Below are 20,858 nucleotides of genomic sequence, written 5' to 3' on the forward strand. Positions count from 1 at the left end.
TTATTTATTGATTTCTTGCTAAATATTGGTTTCATATCAAAAATAAACATTTTTCAGAGCTGAAGTCGCTGAAGAGCGCCACCCACTGGCAGCGCGCTCTGGAAGAGGCGCGAGTCGACGGGCAGAAGCGTCCTCTACCTCTGGAAGTGTTCAAGGTGAGTCACTCTCTCTCTCTCTTCTTTTGTTTGCACATGTTGGCTCGGTGCCGGCGCTGGCAGCGACGCTGTAATTGTTTCATTTCAACTGAAACCTTGACTCAACTGATACACACCAGCGACTTCAACGGTCGTACGGAAACTTTCCGTTGAAATTGAAAGCAAAGCTTTTGAGAGACATGACCTCAATCAGATAAAAAATTATTTCACGTCCATTTTGGCCACAAAAGTCATTCATTTAATATCAAACTTTAAAGTCATTGACAGTAATTCTAAAGTAAAGTACTTAATATATTGAATATCTACTAAAAGAAATATTTAAGTTTCTTTAATTACATTTTTTCCAACATGGGTAAAAAAAACAAATAATCTTGTTTTTTCCTTATTTCTTTCTTTTATTTGTCTTTTTTGGGGGGTATTGGGTTTTATATCTTCCGTTATTATTGTATAAATAATATTTTTTAAAATCAACTGTTTATCATTTTAACTATTTAAATTTTAAATTATATAAAAATATACATTTTTTTCTTTTGCATTCTTATGTGACCTCGAACTATGACAAGTCATACAAATTTATAAAAATAATCACTTTGTTTTTCTTGTTGTTGTCTTGAAATTGTAATATTTTCTACTTTAAAACATACAAATTAAAGAATACGAAACTTAAATGCACGCCGAAAAAAAAAATCACTTGTCATTTACTATTATCGCGACTAATTCATGTAATTACACGTGTAAATAAGATTTTAAATAAAGGAGAAATATCTATTATGTGACTTCATAATATTATCATGACTTAATTAATGTAATTACACGTGTAAATAAGATTTTAAATAAAGGAGAAATATCTATTATGTGACTTCATAATATTATCATGACTTAATTAATGTAATTACACGTGTAAATAAGATTTTAAATAAAGGAGAAATATCTATTATGTGACTTCATAATATTATCATGACTTAATTAATGTAATTACACGTGTAAATAATATTTTAAATAAAGGAGAAATATCTATTATGTGACTTCATAATATTATCATGACTTAATTAATGTAATTATACGTGTAAATAACATTTTAAATAAAGGAGAAATATCTATTATGTGACTTCATAATATTATCATGACTTAATTAATGTAATTATACGTGTAAATAACATTTTAAATAAAGGAGAAATATCTATTATGTGACTTCATAATATTATCATGACTTAATTAATGTAATTACACGTGTAAATAAGATTTTAAATAAAGGAGAAATATCTATTATGTGACTTCATAATATTATCATGACTAATTCATGTAATTACACGTGTAAATAAGATTTTAAATAAAGGAGAAATATCTATTATGTGACTTCATAATATTAACATGACTAAATCATGTAATTACACGTGTAAATAACATTTTAAATAAAGGAGAAATATCTATTATGCAACTTCATAATATTAACATGACTAAATCATGTAATTACACGTGTAAATAACATTTTAAATAAAGGAGAAATATCTATTATGCAACTTCATATGGACAATTCATTTGAAAAATATGGTAGTTTAATGTTTTCTTTTCATTTAGAACCTTTTAAATTAATTTAAAAAAAAATGTAATTATAATTAAATCAAATTCAGACTAAAGCTCTTTTGAAAAAATGTCCTTTTAGTTATTTTCTATTAAAACATTTTTCCGTCACATTAAATTCTTTATCGCTCTCTTCCTTCTCTTGGCTTCAGAGTCGCGGTAAATCATGTTGATTCCCTCCTTCGTTCCGACCTAAAGGCAGAAACGTTCTTTCCCGGCCGATGATATGAATAACAGGCTCCATGTTAACAGTGTTGAGTCTCTTAATGAAGACGAACGACGTCACCTGCTCGCCCAGCCGGGCTCTCCTGACCTACATCGGGGTCCGAGCGACAAATATATGGCGCCTGACGTTTCATCTAAAACGACTCTTGCCGTTCCAGGACCACGAGGATCTGCCGGAGCACTCCTTCGAGCTGGGGATGAAGCTGGAGATGGTTTCTCCGTGGGACTCGCTGCAGATCTGTCCCGTTTCTGTCACCAAGGTGAGTCACGGGCGCCGCTAACTTCTCGTGTGGCGTCGGTTGCCGGCGGGAACGCGGCGACCTCGGGGGGGTTATTTATATTTGTGGTTGTTGTTGGGTCTGTGAGGACCACGCCGGTGTTTCAAGGTCAAATATGTAACGTTTTTATAAAGTTTGCCGTGTTTATTCTCCTGTAAATCAACCAAATTATAGAAAGATTTTATTTAACATTTCAAAAGTTGAACCTTTATTTTTTGTTTAAATGTTTTTTTGTTGACATGGATTTTTTTTATATATATATATAATCATATTAATATTCTTTAAATAATTTAATTAATATAATTGGTATTTTTTTAAAGAATGGATAACTTTACACATAGAGTTTGATATTATTATTTAAATGATTAAAAAATAAACTTGCTAAAGTCGATATTTTTTAATTCGGATCCTTTTAAATTCAACATAAAATGTTTGTATAATTGTGAAAAATTCAACCATTCAGTTTTTTATTTTACTAGATCTAAATATTAGTTTTCTTTCAATGTGTTATGTAATAAAGTGTTGTTTTAGTATTGAAATTGGTGAATTTTTTTTTTCCCTTTAAAATACTGTATTTTTAAAAACATTTTATTTCTTTGTTTTGATGATTCCTACTCATATTTAAAGACATTGTTATGTTTGACTAAATTGAATTTGTTTTTACTTTAAAAGGTTTTGAGACTGGTGAATCATTTTCCTTAAAAATAATTAAAACATATTTTAAAAACATTTCATTTAAATCTTTAGAGAATTCTTTGCTAATATATATTCACCACAAAATATTCACACCTTACTAAAATAAATGTAACTTTTATGTAATTATTTATTAAAACATTGTTTACGTATATTACAGATTTTTATTTATTTATTTCAATGTTTTTCTCTTCACATTAGATGTTCTTCACTCAGTGCAAAGGTGCCTAAATCTATTTTAAAGTAGGGCCACTAATGATGAATTTTAAACAAGCAGGGGCCAAAAACAAATAATGACATCCCATCAATCCTTCAAAAATAAACCTATATGTATTCATCAAATCTATAACATTATAAACGAACAGACAGTAATGTCTTTATATAGAACTTTACAGCAGTTAACCTTGCGTTTTTATTATTCCACTTAAAGTTTATTGTCGTGATAAAAATTTGTGAATTTTATTTTGAAATTAGGAAAAATGTGTTTAAAATATCAAACACTGTTATAAACGAGCATAAAAGTCGTGTGATAACTGTTTAATCGTGACTTTTATCAATTGATTATATTTATTTTACCTCTTAGTGAATCCAAACAAGTGCTGTTTTATATATATTTTGTCTTTCATTAAGAACAATTTACTTTAATTACAATTGACAGGGTGATGATCAATTAAAAAAAAGGTAATATCATTTTTAAATTATAGTTATAATTGCAATTGACATTTTTTTTATATCTACGATAGTTTAGAGTTTCTTTTTAACTGAAGAATAAGTGAATTCAAGTCACAGAAAAACCTGTTCCGTTGCAAAAGTGAAGCGTCTGCCAGGACGACACCTCAGGGGAGCTGCTGAGAAAAAACACTATTTGCTGCATTTCAAGTGGAAAATTAGCTTCATTGTGAAAATTTCATCTTTTTTCCTAAATATTTAATCACCAGCTTCAGAAACACGTTCGTAGTCAAACAGGGAAACGTGTTCAATAACAGTTTAACTCCTCATTGTAATAACGATGGAAAAATACGTTTTATTCCCTCAATAATGGTGGGTTCACGACTCACGTTGGTCTCGTTCTCGTGCAGGTCTTCGACCGGACCTACTTCCAGGTGACTCTGGACGACCTCAACGTGGACTCGAAGCTGCGCTCGGTGGTCTGTCACGCTCGCTCGCCGGGCATCCTGCCGGTCCAGTGGTGTCTGAAGAACGGCGTGAGCCTGGAGCGACCGCGGGGCTACGCGGGTCAGGACTTCGACTGGGCCGACTACCTGAAGCAGACGGGCACCGAGGCGGCTCCGGACCACTGCTTCTCTGACGTGAGGCGCTTGAGTGTTACGTGTTGTTTCGAGGTTTTTAAAATATGATTCTGAATTTATGACATTTTACCCTTTTTTAGCAAAATTTAATGATGAAGTCCCTTTAAATTTAGACTTTAAATTAACTAATAATTGATTTTATTTAAAACAAAAGTCATTCATTTAACTCATATATGAGGTCCTTGTAAAGCAGTAAAACTATAAAATGATAGATACTTTTTGTGTGTACTGACAATTTATTTTAATTTCTTCGTATTTTGGTAAATTTTCAAAGATATTTTAGGACTTAGTGTTCTTGTTTTCCTTTTTTTTAATTAAAAAATATTATATTAATTGTCTATATAAGTGAAATACTGTTTTTTATTATTATGACTTGTATTTTAATACATTTTACATCAAATTAGATAATTTATTATTTTGTTTTTAACCTGTTTTTTTCTTTAAGGGGCCAACAAATATACTGACTGTTGTAGGGGCCCGTCAAGCCAAAAGACAAAGGGAACAAAACATAAAAAATTAAAACAATGCTAAAATGTTATTACATTTATTTCAAAACATGTCTTAAATGTACTAATAATAAAAAGGTGAGAAGCCAAAAGCAAAAAAAAAAATTGAATTGTTGTTAAATGTTGTAATAAATGATAAAAACCGAGTACAAAATTAAATAGTTGGCTATTAGAGGAATTTCCACATGACCTTTGACCTCATGAAGACAACACCCTGCCTAAGGTCCGAGTTAAAGGCAGTTGTTTCCCATTTTTCTTCTTGCTTTTCCTCGACTTGGTGGTCCCTTGCTACAGTTTATAAAGTTTAATTTCTGTGTATTATGACTTTAAGTTTCCACCCTGTCTTGTGTTTACTTGTGTTTTTATTTCCTTTATTTCAATTTCCCTTTAAAAGAAAGACTTTGACGCCGACAAATACTAATAATTTGTCTGTTTTCCTTGACTTAGAAAAATATATTTATTTTATGAGGCCCTTATGAAGTAACAAATATAAAACTGATATTTTGTCAAACAGCTAACAGTTTTATTTATTTTTTTATTTTTTTTATTTTTGTTATTCTTTGTCTATTGAAAAATATTGAAATACAGTTGAAAGACAATTTTCTTACTTTCCTTTTTTTTATTTCCCATTATCTAAAGGCAATTTTTCTTTTTTCTTCCTTTTCTTTGGCTTGGCGGTCCCTTACAGCAGCTTACAAAATGGCCCCTCAGGAAGTGTATTTTCCTTGATAAAACATGATGAAAAACATTTGAAATGTCCCTTTTAAGGAAGACTTTGAAGCTGACAAAGTGAAGACTGTGTTACTTCATGACACATTTATTTCAGTTTCAAAAACAAATAATTGATCCGTATTTTTTAAACTCCTTGTTTATTGAAAAATAGTCAATTTATTTTTATTTTTAAATACATTCCATGAAATCATTTGCTAATTTTAGCTTAAAATCGTTGTCTATGTATGTTTTTTCAGCTTTTCTAACTAATATTGACATAGATTTAAAGAATCTATGTCAATATTAGTTTTTCTCATCATGAAAACACAGTGTTTTTTTTAACCTGTGTTTGTTTGTGTTTGTGCCTCCAGACGTGGCTGACCCGAGTGTTTGCCAAGAACATGTGGCTGGAGACGGTGAACCCTCACTGCCCGGCCGAGGTCTGCGCCGCCCAGGTCTCTCAGGCCCGAGGGCGCCTGCTGTGGCTGCGACTGGAAGGTACGGAAAAAAACGAAAATTGTTCCAAATTGCCGAGCGTCTCGGAGAAACATGGGTGACAGATGCGTGAGCGCCGCTGCCTTCCCTTCCCGCAGGTGCGGCGAAGCCTCTGTCAGAATGCATCGTGGATGTCGAGTCCACCGACGTCTTCCCCGTGGGCTGGTGCGAGGCCAACGCGTACCCCTTGACGACGCCTCTCAAACCTGTCTGTACGTACACATGCCATCTTCCCCCCCGACACACACACTCAGAATTCCTCAGCGGTGACACACACACTGTCTTTTTTTACAGGCCAGATGCAGAAGAAAATAGCAGTCGTTCAGCCTGAGAAACAACAGTAAGTCTCTGCATTAAAACATCCACACGTTCCATGATAGCACTCTGGATAAACTGTGGATCCATGGAGACGACGCATACTTCACCATTTCACACGTTTAAAAAATATTTTATCAGTATATATTATAGCCATTATGTAACTGGTTACGTGCAGTTGCGCTACATAACCACTGGAGAGTTTTTGTCTACTTTCAAACACCTCCTAATCCCATTACAGCAAAGCCCTTCCAGTAGTTATCAGACTTCACATTCTTTATTCTTGTAAACTTAACAGATACATCAAGGAACAAATATTTAAGGTGCACTTAAAAATCATATTTAATCTTTGCGCTTGATGGAGTCTACTGACTCCTTTAAGAAACATCTTAAGACGTTTCTATTTGTTCAGGCTTTTCCTTGAATTTCTCAAACGCCTGTGTTGTTCTCAGTATTATCTTGATCTTTAAAGTATATACTTTTTTTGAGTATTGTTTTGATTGTTTAAGCGCTTTGTGACCCTGGTCTCGAAAAGCGCTATATGAATAAATATTACTTACTTACTTACTTACTTACTTCCCTTAAAAGTCGACAGTACTCCTTATAAACCTTATTTAGTGAATTCAATCATGGTTTTACTTACTGACATCAAACTAATGTGGAACGACGCTCAAAAATCCGTCATAATTTTGGTAAACTGCGAAGCCAACGTAGTATTACTTTGCAAGGCTTCATAGTAATAATCTCTGTGTAATACTCGGAGCCGGACGTTTATTTTGTTATATTATAAAACATGCACATGAGGCTCAGAAAACTAGTAAAAAAAAAATGGTAAAAATCTACAACTTTAAAACTTAGTGATGTGTTGATGAGGCTTCATGAAACAGTTGATCATGATGGTATCATGATACCGTGTCTTCATTTTGAAAGACCACTAGATGTCACTCTCTGCTTTATAATCTTTGTCTCTGATCTACTAATTCTAAATACTTATATAATATTATAATACTAAAATCTGCCATCATTTTCAAGCTGAGAGCAACATCTAGTGATCTTTCAAAATTAAAACACTGTATCATGATACCTCATCGACTGTTTCATGTTACAGTGTCTTCATTTTGAAAGACCACTAGATGTCACTCTTTTATTTATAATCTTTGACTCTGATCTGCTAATTCTAAATACTATATGTTATATTATAATATTAAAATATGCCATCATTTTCAAGCTGAGAGTGACATCTAGTGGTCTTTTAAAATAAGGACACTGTATCATGATACCTCATCAACTGTTTCATGAAGCCTCACCATTAAGAAAACAAAAACAAAAACTATGAATTTGATTTGAACATTAAAAGGGTTAAAAAACGATAAATAAATATGAATTTAAGACATATTTACTTACTTTTAGTTGGCTTCAGTTCTTGCTCTGACATCTATTTTAAGCCGAGTCGTGAAAAAAAAGGCCTTTCAGTCACTAAACCTGTCGGTCGTCGCTCGTGCCAGAGACTAGAAAAGGAACCTTTTTAACCGAAGCAACAATAATCGTGAGCGAAGCCTCTCGGAGCAGAAGTGGCTTCACCTGCTGCGCTGATAGATTTCTGTTGACAAGTGACACACGACACCATCGGGGAGTGTCGCGTCCAGCGAAGCAGCGTCGGAACATAAGATTCACTTCCAGACTTAAGTCTTCCTGAAGCGTCGGAACATAAGATCCACTTCCAGACTTAAGTCTTCCTGAAGCGTCAGAACATAAGATCCACTTCCAGACTTAAGTCTTCCTGAAGCGTCAGAACATAAGATCCACTTCCAGACTTAAGTCTTCCTGAAGCGTCGGAACATAAGATCCACTTCCAGACTTAAGTCTTCTTGAAGCGTCGGAACATAAGATCCACTTCCAGACTTAAGTCTTCCTGAAGCGTCGGAACATAAGATCCACTTCCAGACTTAAGTCTTCTTGAAGCGTCGGAACATAAGATCCACTTCCAGACTTAAGTCTTCCTGAAGCGTCGGAACATAAGATCCACTTCCAGACTTAAGTCTTCTTGAAGCGTCGGAACATAAGATCCACTTCCAGACTTAAGTCTTCTTGAAGCGTCGGAACATAAGATCCACTTCCAGACTTAAGTCTTCCTGAAGCGTCGGAACATAAGATCCACTTCCAGACTTAAGTCTTCCTGAAGCGTCGGAACATAAGATTCACTTCCAGACTTAAGTCTTCCTGAAGCGTCGGAACATAAGATCCACTTCCAGACTTAAGTCTTCTTGAAGCGTCGGAACATAAGATCCACTTCCAGACTTAAGTCTTCTTGAAGCGTCGGAACATAAGATCCACTTCCAGACTTAAGTCTTCTTGAAGCGTCGGAACATAAGATCCACTTCCAGACTTAAGTCTTCCTGAAGCGTCGGAACATAAGATTCACTTCCAGACTTAAGTCTTCCTGAAGCGACGGAACATAAGATCCACTTCCAGACTTAAGTCTTCCTGAAGCGTCGGAACATAAGATCCACTTCCAGACTTAAGTCTTCCTGAAGCGTCGGAACATAAGATCCACTTCCAGACTTAAGTCTTCCTGAAGCGTCGGAACATAAGATCCACTTCCAGACTTAAGTCTTCCTGAAGCGTCGGAACATAAGATCCACTTCCAGACTAAAGTCTTCTTGAAGCGTCGGAACATAAGATCCACTTCCAGACTTAAGTCTTCTTGAAGCGTCGGAACATAAGATCCACTTCCAGACTTAAGTCTTCCTGAAGCGTCGGAACATAAGATTCACTTCCAGACTTAAGTCTTCCTGAAGCGTCGGAACATAAGATCCACTTCCAGACTTAAGTCTTCCTGAAGCGTCAGAACATAAGATCCACTTCCAGACTTAAGTCTTCTTGAAGCGTCGGAACATAAGATCCACTTCCAGACTTAAGTCTTCTTGAAGCGTCGGAACATAAGATCCACTTCCAGACTTAAGTCTTCTTGAAGCGTCGGAACATAAGATCCACTTCCAGACTTAAGTCTTCCTGAAGCGTCGGAACATAAGATCCACTTCCAGACTTAAGTCTTCTTGAAGCGTCGGAACATAAGATCCACTTCCAGACTTAAGTCTTCTTGAAGCGTCGGAACATAAGATCCACTTCCAGACTTAAGTCTTCTTGAAGCGTCGGAACATAAGATCCACTTCCAGACTTAAGTCTTCCTGAAGCGTCGGAACATAAGATCCACTTCCAGACTTAAGTCTTCTTGAAGCGTCGGAACATAAGATCCACTTCCAGACTTAAGTCTTCCTGAAGCGTCGGAACATAAGATCCACTTCCAGACTTAAGTCTTCTTGAAGCGTCGGAACATAAGATCCACTTCCAGACTTAAGTCTTCCTGAAGCGTCGGAAGATAAGATCCACTTCAAGACTTAAGTCTTCCTGAAGCGTCGGAACATAAGATCCACTTCCAGACTTAAGTCTTCTTGAACACATTGATGGAACCCTGGTTCTTCCTGCAGACTGACTCCTGCTCAGCCGCCGGAGACGACGCCCGTCAACATCTGCCTGCCACTCAACTCAGACCCAGGTAATGGACTCATCATCCACCCGAGAACCATATGTTCCTGCCATGATAGTGTTTGTGTTACAGTTAAATATACTTTTTTTTTTTAATAACAAGGTATATCAGGTTCCAGAATATTGAAGGTACATTAATTACATTTTTATACGTTTTTATTAAGCATTATATTTTTGGATTGAATAACTGAATTGATTTTATCAAATGTTTTTTACACATAGTTTTATATTCTAGTTATAGTAATTAACAAATACATATTATAAATGTATTCATAGCATTTTAATACCATATAAAGTTAAGTTAACTGTGTTTAAACATAGCTTTTTGTATTAATTGATGTTTTGTTTCTTATATATTTTCTTTTATTTGAGACTTATTTTATGTAAAATAAATAATAATAATAATAAAAAGACTATATTATACAGCCTTTTTAAAAACATTTTTATTAAAATAAATAGTCTCAGTGCGTTTTTGTCCTTATTAATGTTACATCATCAACTTTTCTCCTAAAAAAAAACATTTTTATTGAAGTTTTTCTTTACATTAATCCAACAAACATTTCCATAATGTACATGAAACATTATTATTATTGTTTTGTATGTATTATTACAGTTCTGGTACTTCTCTCTCTGAGCCTCATACAACATTTAATCATCTTCTTGGTCATTCTTTACCTTCCCTGGACGTGTTTTTGTTGTTTTATTTTGGTCTAAATGAGGTGTTTAGTGTTTGCAAATGTCTCCTCAGAAGCTGTTGAGAAGAATAGATGTTTAGACTCAACGACACTCACTTAAAGATCAGTCTTTGCTTCAGTTTAATGTCATCACTGGGTTTGTTGGTTCTTAAGCGACTCCTTCAGCGACTGCTCAGGAAACTCTGTTGGGAAACTGTTGTTCGTAATAACGCTTCAACCGCCGACTGTTTCATTAACACGCGGACGATATTAAAAACAGAAGCGAGCAAACAAAACGTCTGCATGGAGACGACACAGTATGAAGGAACATCACTGACATCACGATATTGAAATGGTGGAAATTTAACATTGGAAAATGTGAAAACTTTTTAATTAAGCGTGTAAATGTTAAATATCTTATTCAATTAACATTGAAAGGTTGGATTTTTTATAATTCTAATATTGTCCGATTTAATTTCTGTATATTCATTTTAATTAGATTTAAACTTTCTAAGATTTAATTAAATTAAATAATTTGTACATTAAAAAGGTTGAATTTTGTATTTAAATTTTTTTTTTTTTAATGAATGTTTTATAATACAACGATTTTGTTTTACACTTTAAACTTCATATTTTAATTCTAAATATTCGATAATAAAGTATTGTTAATTCATTCTTCTTCTTTTTTATTAGAATAAGAAAATCAAACTCAATTTGTCAAAATATTCAAATATCTTGGTCAAGGTTACCCTGGAGTCCCAAAAACAAATGTGTTTGAGGTATCCCTTGTGTTGTCTCTGGGTCAAGGTGACGTGGAGGCCTGAAAACAAATGTGTTTGTGGTATCCCTTGTGTTGTCTCTGGGTCATGGTGAACAACACAAGGGTTTTGGCCTTGTACGGCTGTTTTTTAAATAAAACATGTTCCTCTTTTCAAAAGTTTGGACACCCTTGAGTTAATATTTCAGAGAGATCAGAAGGTTATGTGTTTAAAAACATGTTTTTTCAACGCTGATCTCTTGTGTTCTGTAAGTAAATCTGTCGTCTCCGTCTCAGGCTCAGCCAACGGCAGGTACTGCTGCTCCAAGATCTTCGTCAACCATCGCTGCTTCTCGGGCCCCTACCTCAACAAGGGACGCATCGCCGAACTGCCGCAGTCCGTGGGCCCCGGAAAGTGCACTCTGGTGCTGAAAGAGGTGAGAGGTCAGAAGGAGGAGGAGGGAGATGGAGGTTCCTAAGTGAAGTCATCATCTTCTGATGATCCGTACACATCCTGATCTGTTTTGTTCAACCCCTCTCATGTTGATTCAAACTGGACGAGACATGATATGAAAGTAGATTTTTTCATTTTTTTTCCTTCCCACCCGCAGCTCCTGACCATGCTGGTGAACGCTGCCTACAAGCCCGGTCGTGTTCTGAAGGAGCTGCAGGAGGTGGAGGATCAGAGCTGGGACTGCCAGGAGGAAACTCTCAAAGCCAAGTGAGGAGAACATAAGATTGTTGACGTCATGATCAGACGATGAATGTTCCTCATTGTTTGAAAGTTTACTTATGATCCGATCTCATCGTTTCTTCAACGGCTACAGTTATGTAAAGTGTTCTGCCTTGATTTGCATTGAAAAAATAAGATTATTTAACATTATTCAAAGTTGTGTTAAACAGTTTAAATGTCAAAAAAGATGCAAAAAAAGGCAACTTGTAGTTTTCGATAACATGTTAGGAACTCTTGAACAACAAGAGTAAGCAAACTGTAATAATTATGTTATATATATATAATATATATAGTTATATATATACAACTAAAGATGTAATCATTTAATTATAAATAATAATTTAATAAAATAATGTCATTTTTGTATTTAAGTGCCTTTCAAAAGTTTTACTTTTAATAATCAAAAACAATCAAATCAATAGGGTTGTGAGAAAATATTGATACAGATGTATGGTGTTTTATTTTTTCATAATACTCAACAATTCAAAAAAACTTTTGAATATCGTAACAATTCATTCAGTTCTTTTATTTACTCATTTTTCTTTGCTTGTATTTAAAAATATATATTTATGGAAAATAATAATAATTTACAATTAACATGCACATTTTAACAGCCTTTTTTCCATTTTTCTGTTGCAATTAAACTTCCGGCCACTACATGGCAGCAGTCAATTACGTCCTCAGCAGAAAACGGTACAATAAAATTTGATGACTGAGGACGAGAGGATACAGTCGACTCCAGCAGCTTTTAAAGCTGATGTTTGGACATATTTTGGTTTCAAAACTAAAGAAAGCAGTTACGACTTCGTCAAGAGTCATGTGGTCTGTAAATACTGCAACACCAGAGTCAAGTACTCAACAATACTACACGATATCACTATATATGGTATCGTTGCTCCTGTATCGTGATACGTATCATATCGCAAGATGCCAATACACACCACTAAGAATGACATAATGCAATAAAGTAATTTTAGAAAAAGCTGTTGCATAAAATCCAAAGAAGATTAAAGCAATAACAGGAAACAAGAAGGAAGGTTAAGAGGGGGGGGGGGGGTTATGGAACAGGTGAGTTAGTCAAAATTGTGGAGGTCAGTTGGTAAAGAGATGAAATTCTGAACTTCCATTTCCTTTTTTGTCTTAGTGTATTTAGCTTGTTTGGTAGGACCAGGCGTTCTTCTCACTGAATCTTAAAACAATTAATAGTTTAAAAGAACAATATTTGAAAGAATAGTTTTTAAAAGTGAAACTGTCTTTTTAATCCCACCCTCTGTCTCGATCCCTCTCAGTGAACTCATCACGGTTACGTGAATTAAGAGCTGAATATGAATTGAAATTTGTATTGACTTAAATGCACCGTAAACCGTACGTTTCTTTTTTAGATTATTCTTCCTCATAGAAAGTTAGAAACACATGAATCAATAAAGTAGAATAAGGATCAGATGATTCACCTAACATTATTTGTGTTAGGAGAGAAAATCCTTCTGCTGAATATTCATTAAAATGTTTATTTATTAGCATAAATCGTAGTTTTTCTTCAAGTGTTTCTGAACAAAGTCTCTTACTTTACTTACGGCTGCTTTCAGATTTGATATCTAACTGAAAAGTGCATGAAAATCTTTTATTTAATATTTTTACACATCATTAAATAACACTTTTAGTTGATGTTTTTGTTGCCACATCCTCTCCCGTCGATTCCGATCATATTTCCCTGATACCCTCGACCTTGACTGGTTCTTAAAAGCCTCGTCTCCCGGCGAGTGTTGGTGGATTCCTCGGTTTGTTGAGTCTGTTTTGTCAGAGTTCTGTTTCTCTCGCGGCTTGTTTTGACTGCGGACGCCTCCAGAATGTGTCTTGAGTTGTGTTTGATAAGACCGACACAAACCCACACACACACACACACACACACACACACACACACACACACACACACACACACACACACACAGCAGTTCAGACCAAACCGAAAACATTTCCACACTTTCTTGACCTTTTAACCTCTTTAGATGTTTTTAACTGGAGGAATTTAAGCAGATTTTGGTTAAAGATTCTCAATTTTAAAATCCACATTTTGGTTGTGAAGCGGGTTCAGAGTTGTGTTCACCTGCAGCGGCTCATCCAAGCACGAATGTTTTGACAATTCGAACAAAGAGCTACTTTCAACTTTTTCTGGAGCGCCGGACGCCCCGAGGTCGTTGGTTTTGTGCTCGGAAGAGTTTTGATGTTCGACACAAGCTTTTAACGGTCATCGTATCATCAACAGACGCTTTTTTACCACAATGTTTCAGTAGTTTATTGAATTGTATCTTCTCTTGACGTATAAAAACACATTTCTCTGCCTCCTTAGACGAGCTAATGCTCCTCATACCTCAAAATAACATAATAAATTACATTATTAATACATATTTATTAAGATTAAATGGATGTTTTTCACGTCCTTCAATGGATTTAAAGAACTTTTTTTTAACACAAACACACTATAGTTTTTGTTACTTGGTTGCTGAGAGCCTATATAGTATTAAAAGTGTCATCTAAAGATTACTACAATTACAAAATACAGCAGGTTGATTGTTATTTGTATTATTGAATTGGATTTAAACAAATAATTTAACTTTTTTGAGTTTTACAACCTTTGTATTTGTTTTGAATGAATTTTTCATATTTTAAGCTCTTTTCTTTTTTTTATTAATCTAAATATAATTATTTCGTTTTTATTTTACTTTTTGTAAAATCCTTTTTTTTTTGTTTTTGTACTTGAGATTGAAAATACTGTTCTGGAGAATTGTTTAATATCTGATCATTTAATGTACTTTATATAGATATGTTTTTAATGTAAAAAGTGACTCAAAGAATCACAAAATAAGAATTATTTAAATCTGAATAGAGTAAAAAATACAATCTTGAAAAAATATATTTAAAAAAAAATTAAAATAAATACATAAATACAAAAACATTTAAACTGAATAACACACACCAGGGAAGAGATAATTAATGTCAAAATGTATAATAATACAAATAAAACTAATAAGAAATATAAATAGATATAATGGGTTTTTTTGGGTTATTTTTTTAAATATATTTGATGTATTTTTTATTTAATCATTGAGACAAGATAACAGAACAATAGTCAGCCCTGCTGGTGAAAACTAAAAATGGCACTTTGGACTGAAATACTGCGTCAAGTCTGTTAAAAAATATCAATAAATCACTTAATGAAGATTTTTCACACGTGTACATCTTTTTATCACCCAAAATAAACCATTTAAGTTGAAAAAAAAGTGCAACATTTTCAAAATTCAATATTATTTAATGCATAGTTGTCTATATACATACATATATATACATATATATACATATATATATATATATATATATATATTAATAATAATAATTAATAATTATTAATAATAATATTAATAATTAATATATAGTTTTTAACTCTTTAAAAAAAAATTCAACCTTTTTTAATATACAATTTTTAGAAAATTGAATTATTTAAAAAATATCAATGGGATAACAAATTCAACCTTTTAATATATTAATGATTAAATTATTCCAGAAATAATTAATTCCTTAAAAAATTAAATAAAAAAAATCGTAGTTGTGTTAAATTGGATCATTTAATTTAAATAGTTAAAAATGCAAATATAAACGTTCAAAATTTAAATTAAATTACAACTAATAAATATTAATTGATGAGATTGAAGATTCATTAGATACGTTACATACAAATCATGATTTATTGAACAAACTCCGTAATAAAAGGGAAAACCTGGGGCCTCATGTACTAGGGGGTAATGCTCACAAAAAACGTGCTGAGCCACTTCTCAGGTCAAAGTTCATATTCATCAATACTGAAAAGAGTGGTAAAAAGTTTAAAAAATTTTAGGTCCTAAACTCGTGTGGCGCACAGATTCATACATCCGAATATTTTTGTAAGTAAGTAAGTCATTTTTATTTGTATAGCGCTTTTCCAGACCAGGGTCACAAAGCACTTAAACAATCAAAACAATACTCAATAAAGTATATATTTTAAAGATCAAGATAAAACTGATAACACAACAGGAGTTCCAGAAAATCAAGGAAAAACCTGAACAAATAGAAACGTCTTAAGAAGTTCCTTGAAGGAGTCAGTAGATCATCAAACACAGAGGGAGAGGAAGATCGTTCCAAAGCTTAGGAGCAACAGTCTGGAAGGATTTCTCTCCTCTGGTCCTGAACCGTGTTCAGGAACCTTCAGTAGATTCTGATCCACAGACCTCAGAGCCCGAGCTGGTGCTGCGCCATCTTCTGGATTTCAGTTTCTAGACATATTTAGTAGAAGATCTACGAACGTTAGTCCATGAGGTCCATCTGAAGTAACGTCTCTCCGTCTCTCCTCGCTCTCCAGATACAAAGGGAAAACGTACCGCTCCGTCATCAAGATCATCCGCCTGGCCGACCAGATCCCGGTCTTCTGCCGGACCGTGTGCGTGAAGCTGCAGTGTTGCCCGAACCTCTTCAGCCCCGTCCTCATCGGAGACAAGTGTCCCGAGAACTGCTCGCTGCAGACCAAGACCAAATACAGTGAGTCTCTCAGCCCTCGTCCCTCAAGACCACGACACGAGTCTCAAAGTCTGACTTTGCAGCGTATTACTACGGGAAGAAGAGGAAACTGGCCAAACCCGCCGGAGGAGACGAGGCGGAGGGCGACGTGCCGGCGCGTCGCAGGAAGAAGAGGAAAGCCATCTTCGTGCAGAAGAAGAGGCGCTCGTCGGGCGTCGACTTCACTCCGGCCGGATCACCTCAGGTGAGAATAAACAGTTCGATGATGGTTTATGAAGCCTCAACTCATCAAACGAAGTAGAGAAAATGTTCTCAATAATTGTAATAAAAACAGATTTAAAGTTAAAATCATAAAACATATGTAAGTACGTTTTTATTTTGTATTTATTAATTGTTATTTAATTTCAATTTTGAATGTTTCAATTGACATTTTTAACTATTTAAAATCAATTGTTCAATTTATCTTATTAATTAACTTTTTTTTTGTATATTTTCTAAGGAATTAATCATTATTATTTTTTAATTTTTAATTTAATCATTTATGTATTTAAAGGTTGAATTTTTTATTTTTTATATAATTTAAATAATTTTGCATATGTATGCAGGTTGTATTTGTTTTTGTATTTTTAATTATTCAATTTTCTAAAAATTGTGTATTAAAAGGGTTTATTATATACATAATAACTGATAAACACAATTGTATTGATTATTAAATTAGGAATAATTATTTATATATATATATATATATATATATATTAATAATTATTGTATTGTATTGTATTGATTATTAAATTATGAATATTATATATATATATATATATATATATATATATATATATTAATAATTATTGTATTGTATTGATTATTAAAGTATGAATAATTATTTATATATATATATATATATATATACAGTATATATATATATTAATAATTATTCATAATTTAATAATCAATACACAGTATTTATCAATTTTAAGAAATTAATAAAAACTACATATTTAAAAAATATTGAACTTTGAACACGTATTTTATGGTTATATAAGTTATTTGAAATAGAATACTGTATGTGAGTAACTTAACCCTTGTGTTCTCTCTGGGTCAAGCTGACCCGGTTTAACACAGAGAGAACATGAGAGCAAGAATTTTTTTTTCCTTGCGTCTAAACATTTTTCTTATGTAAAGTGCTTTTTTTTTAAATATATTAGTGATTAAAGTTAAAATAATATTTAAAACGAAACCTTCAACAGGACGGTTGAACTAATCATTGCTGCATTTTTTTTCCCATCATGCCCTGCAGGAGAGTAACGAGGGCGAGGAGGAGCTCCAGTCCGGCAGCGAAGGCACGAGCTCGGAGCCGCGGGACGACAACACGGACGCCTCCTCGGCCGACGTGACCGCCGGTCGTCCTCGCCGCTCCGCCGCACTGCGGCGCTGCGAGCTCACGGGCGCGCCCGAGTCCGGCGACACCCTCAGGAGGTCCAACCGCACCAAGTACCCCAAAGAGGACGACGTGAAGGTGAGGACGGTCGGATTGAAACGATGTTGTGTTGACTGAAGGTTTATCTGTCAGGTGGAGGAGCAGGAGGGCGAGGACCAGCTGGTGCTGGACAGCAACCCTCTGGAATGGAGCGTCAATGAAGTGGTTCAGTTCATCAACTCCACCGACTGCGCTTCGCTGGCCACCATCTTCCAGGAGCAGGTAAACAACCCGAAGGAGCAAAACACTACAATGAAATGACTCATCACTCATCCGTCACTCATCCGTCACTCATCCGTCGCTCATCCGTCAAACCGGCGAGTACAACTGACCCCGATTACGAGCGTCTCATGCGGACAAAAGTCGTTTTTCTAGCGACAAGATGTGAATGAATACATGTCACACACGTCTTTAACATGTGCCGTGTTTGGAAAGTTACTTTAAATTAGTTAGTATTAGAGTTACTTTTTTAAAAAGTACTTGTAAGTTTCTAAGGAAATTCACTTTATTGCGAAAGAGCTAGAAAGTGCACAGGCCAGTGTGAGGTTGAGAGCTGTGAGTGAAATAAACGTAAGAACAAAAAGAACAATAAATGAAACAAATAAAAGGACAGGTGCATCGATCCATCATTTTGTGGTCGAAACAAAATTTTCAATTTTTTTTAACCCAACGGGTCGATTTTTTTCCAAACGAACTTAAACAACTCATAAGAAACTTATATTTTTAATTATTTAACCTAATTAAACATTTTTAAAAAAGATGATAAAACACTGTATTTAAAAAAAGACAACAAACTTTAGAGGAAAATAAATAAAACACATCTTAAAGTGTTAAATTTAATAAATATTAAGTAAGTTCAGACATTATTAAACTAATAAACTGCACAATAACAGCATGTTTTTCTTCATAAAAAGTCAAATGTGTGTCTTACTGTGTAACACACTGATCCTGATTGGCATTTGGTGGATGTGAGGTTCGAAGCTGTGACTTCATGAATGAGACTCGACCGATGTTGGATTTAAGGAACATAACACGGATGATAACAAGGATGATAAGAGTTACAAAGTTAAGTAGTAACTTTAATTAGTTACTTAATAATACGATACATCGCAAAAAAAAAGCTTCAACATATAATTTCATCCCTCATTAAAAAGCTTTCTGGACAAACCCTGTATTAGAGATATTATCAGTGAAGTGTTGATGAAGCTTCATGAAACAGTTGATAAGGTATCATGATACAGTGTCTTCATTTAAAAAGACCACTAGATGTCACTCTCTGATTTACATTCTTTGACTAAGATCTATTAATTCAATGAAATCTGACATCATTTTCAAACAGAGAGCGACATCTAGTGGTCTTTCAAAATGACTGTATCATGATACCTCATCAACTGTTTCATGAAGCCTCGTCAACTCGTTACTAGTGTAAATACAAATCTAAATTCACAGCAGTTCACTGAGAGGGAGTGGGAAGAGGCAGCATGTGTTGCAAATAGTTGTCTGGAAGTAATTTTAGTTTCAGTTTAAGTTCAGGAACCGAGCGCATGAGCTGAAAACAACCAAAAATTGCATGTGCCATTCATAGAAAAACAAAAGTGAGAACATTTTATAAAGCCACTATTTGGGAAAAAGTGGACAAAAGCCCTCACGACCTCCAAAAAAAACCCCAAAATAGTCAGTCATAAAAGAGAAAATCAAACCAAAAGGTCAACTTGAAAATTCTTGTTGATGGAACTGTATAAAACCATTGATGAGGCTTCATGAAACAGTTGATGAGGTATCACGATACAGTGTCTTCGTTTGGAACGACCACTAGATGTCACTCAGGTTTCATTGAATTATTAGATCAGATCCAAATATTATAAAGAGTGACATCTAGTGGTGTTTTAAAATGAAGACACTGTATCATGATACCTCATCAACTGTTTCATGAAGCCTCATCAACACATCACTAGTGAAAAGTGTCCCCAGAACGTATTTGTCGATGGTGAAGGACACTTGAACACAAGTTGTGCGACTTAAGTTCTAAACCAAGCGTAACCCATGTGTCCAGGACATCGACGGTCAGGCTCTGCTGCTGCTGACTCTGCCGACCGTCCAGGAGTGTATGGACCTGAAGCTGGGCCCGGCCGTCAAGCTGTGCCACCACATCGAGCGGGTCAAAGTGGCCTTCTACAAACAGTTCGTCAACTGAGACCCCGGAGCAGGAAGAGGCCGGACCCGCCGCCGCCGCCGCCGCCGCCCTTGAGCAAACGATGAATTTTTGAAGAAGAGGAAGTGATGGATTCATCACGGGGTCGTCCAGAATATGGTTTCCTGATTCTGAGGAATGTTCTTTTTTGTCGACCCGTTTCTTTCCCTCGTTTTTCTTGTCTTAGAGATTTTTTTCTTTTTTTTTCAATTGATCGACCGGACGAAGATGAATATATTTAAAAACTCAAAAAGTTAATATATTTGGATATTTATTGTTTCCCTTATTTAACGTACCGATGAAATTGAAAGTACCAGTTAAATATGTTTTTTATTTACTTCGTGGTCGGTCCAGGAGAGTCCAGTCCAGTCGTCCCACAGTCCACTGCTGTGAGTCCATCTATGCAAACCTGCTGCAGATATTTTTGATAAGTGCAAAAAAATAAATTTCTATTCATTTTTATCAAGTCCTTGTGATCTTTTTTTGCTGAGAGTTGCATTTTTATTCAATTTTATTTTCTATTGTTTTGTTGTTTTAAATGTGTTTTGGTACGAACAATTAATTTAAATATGTTTAAATTGTGTTTTTATTGTAAACAATTTTATTCATTTAATGACTCACTAGAAATAATGAATTTTTAATTTTTCCCAAACTATGACTTTTCTT

General features: G+C 34.4%; 1 protein-coding gene across 4 annotated transcripts in view; it reads left to right on the plus strand.

The window, feature by feature from the left end:
• Positions 1–20,658, plus strand: part of sfmbt2 (Scm like with four mbt domains 2) — a 64,308-nt gene extending 43,650 nt beyond the window's left edge. For all 4 annotated transcript variants that reach the window (XM_087786506.1, XM_087786509.1, XM_087786507.1 and 1 more), the window contains 14 exons: positions 58–155; positions 2,120–2,221; positions 4,012–4,242; positions 5,831–5,957; positions 6,053–6,166; positions 6,249–6,294; positions 9,758–9,825; positions 11,544–11,683; positions 11,858–11,967; positions 16,370–16,545; positions 16,608–16,768; positions 17,822–18,040; positions 18,095–18,223; positions 20,055–20,658. In XM_087786506.1, the coding sequence (XP_087642632.1) occupies positions 58–155; positions 2,120–2,221; positions 4,012–4,242; positions 5,831–5,957; positions 6,053–6,166; positions 6,249–6,294; positions 9,758–9,825; positions 11,544–11,683; positions 11,858–11,967; positions 16,370–16,545; positions 16,608–16,768; positions 17,822–18,040; positions 18,095–18,223; positions 20,055–20,195 (1,862 nt within the window). In that variant the 3' untranslated portion in view covers positions 20,196–20,658. The remainder of the gene's footprint in view (positions 1–57; positions 156–2,119; positions 2,222–4,011; positions 4,243–5,830; positions 5,958–6,052; positions 6,167–6,248; positions 6,295–9,757; positions 9,826–11,543; positions 11,684–11,857; positions 11,968–16,369; positions 16,546–16,607; positions 16,769–17,821; positions 18,041–18,094; positions 18,224–20,054) is intronic.
• The last annotated feature ends 200 nt before the right edge of the window (positions 20,659–20,858 follow it).

This window comes from Callionymus lyra, chromosome 3 (assembly GCF_982586985.1).
Source record: "Callionymus lyra chromosome 3, fCalLyr1.hap1.1, whole genome shotgun sequence".
In the NCBI taxonomy this organism is placed as follows: Eukaryota; Metazoa; Chordata; class Actinopteri; order Syngnathiformes; family Callionymidae; genus Callionymus; species Callionymus lyra.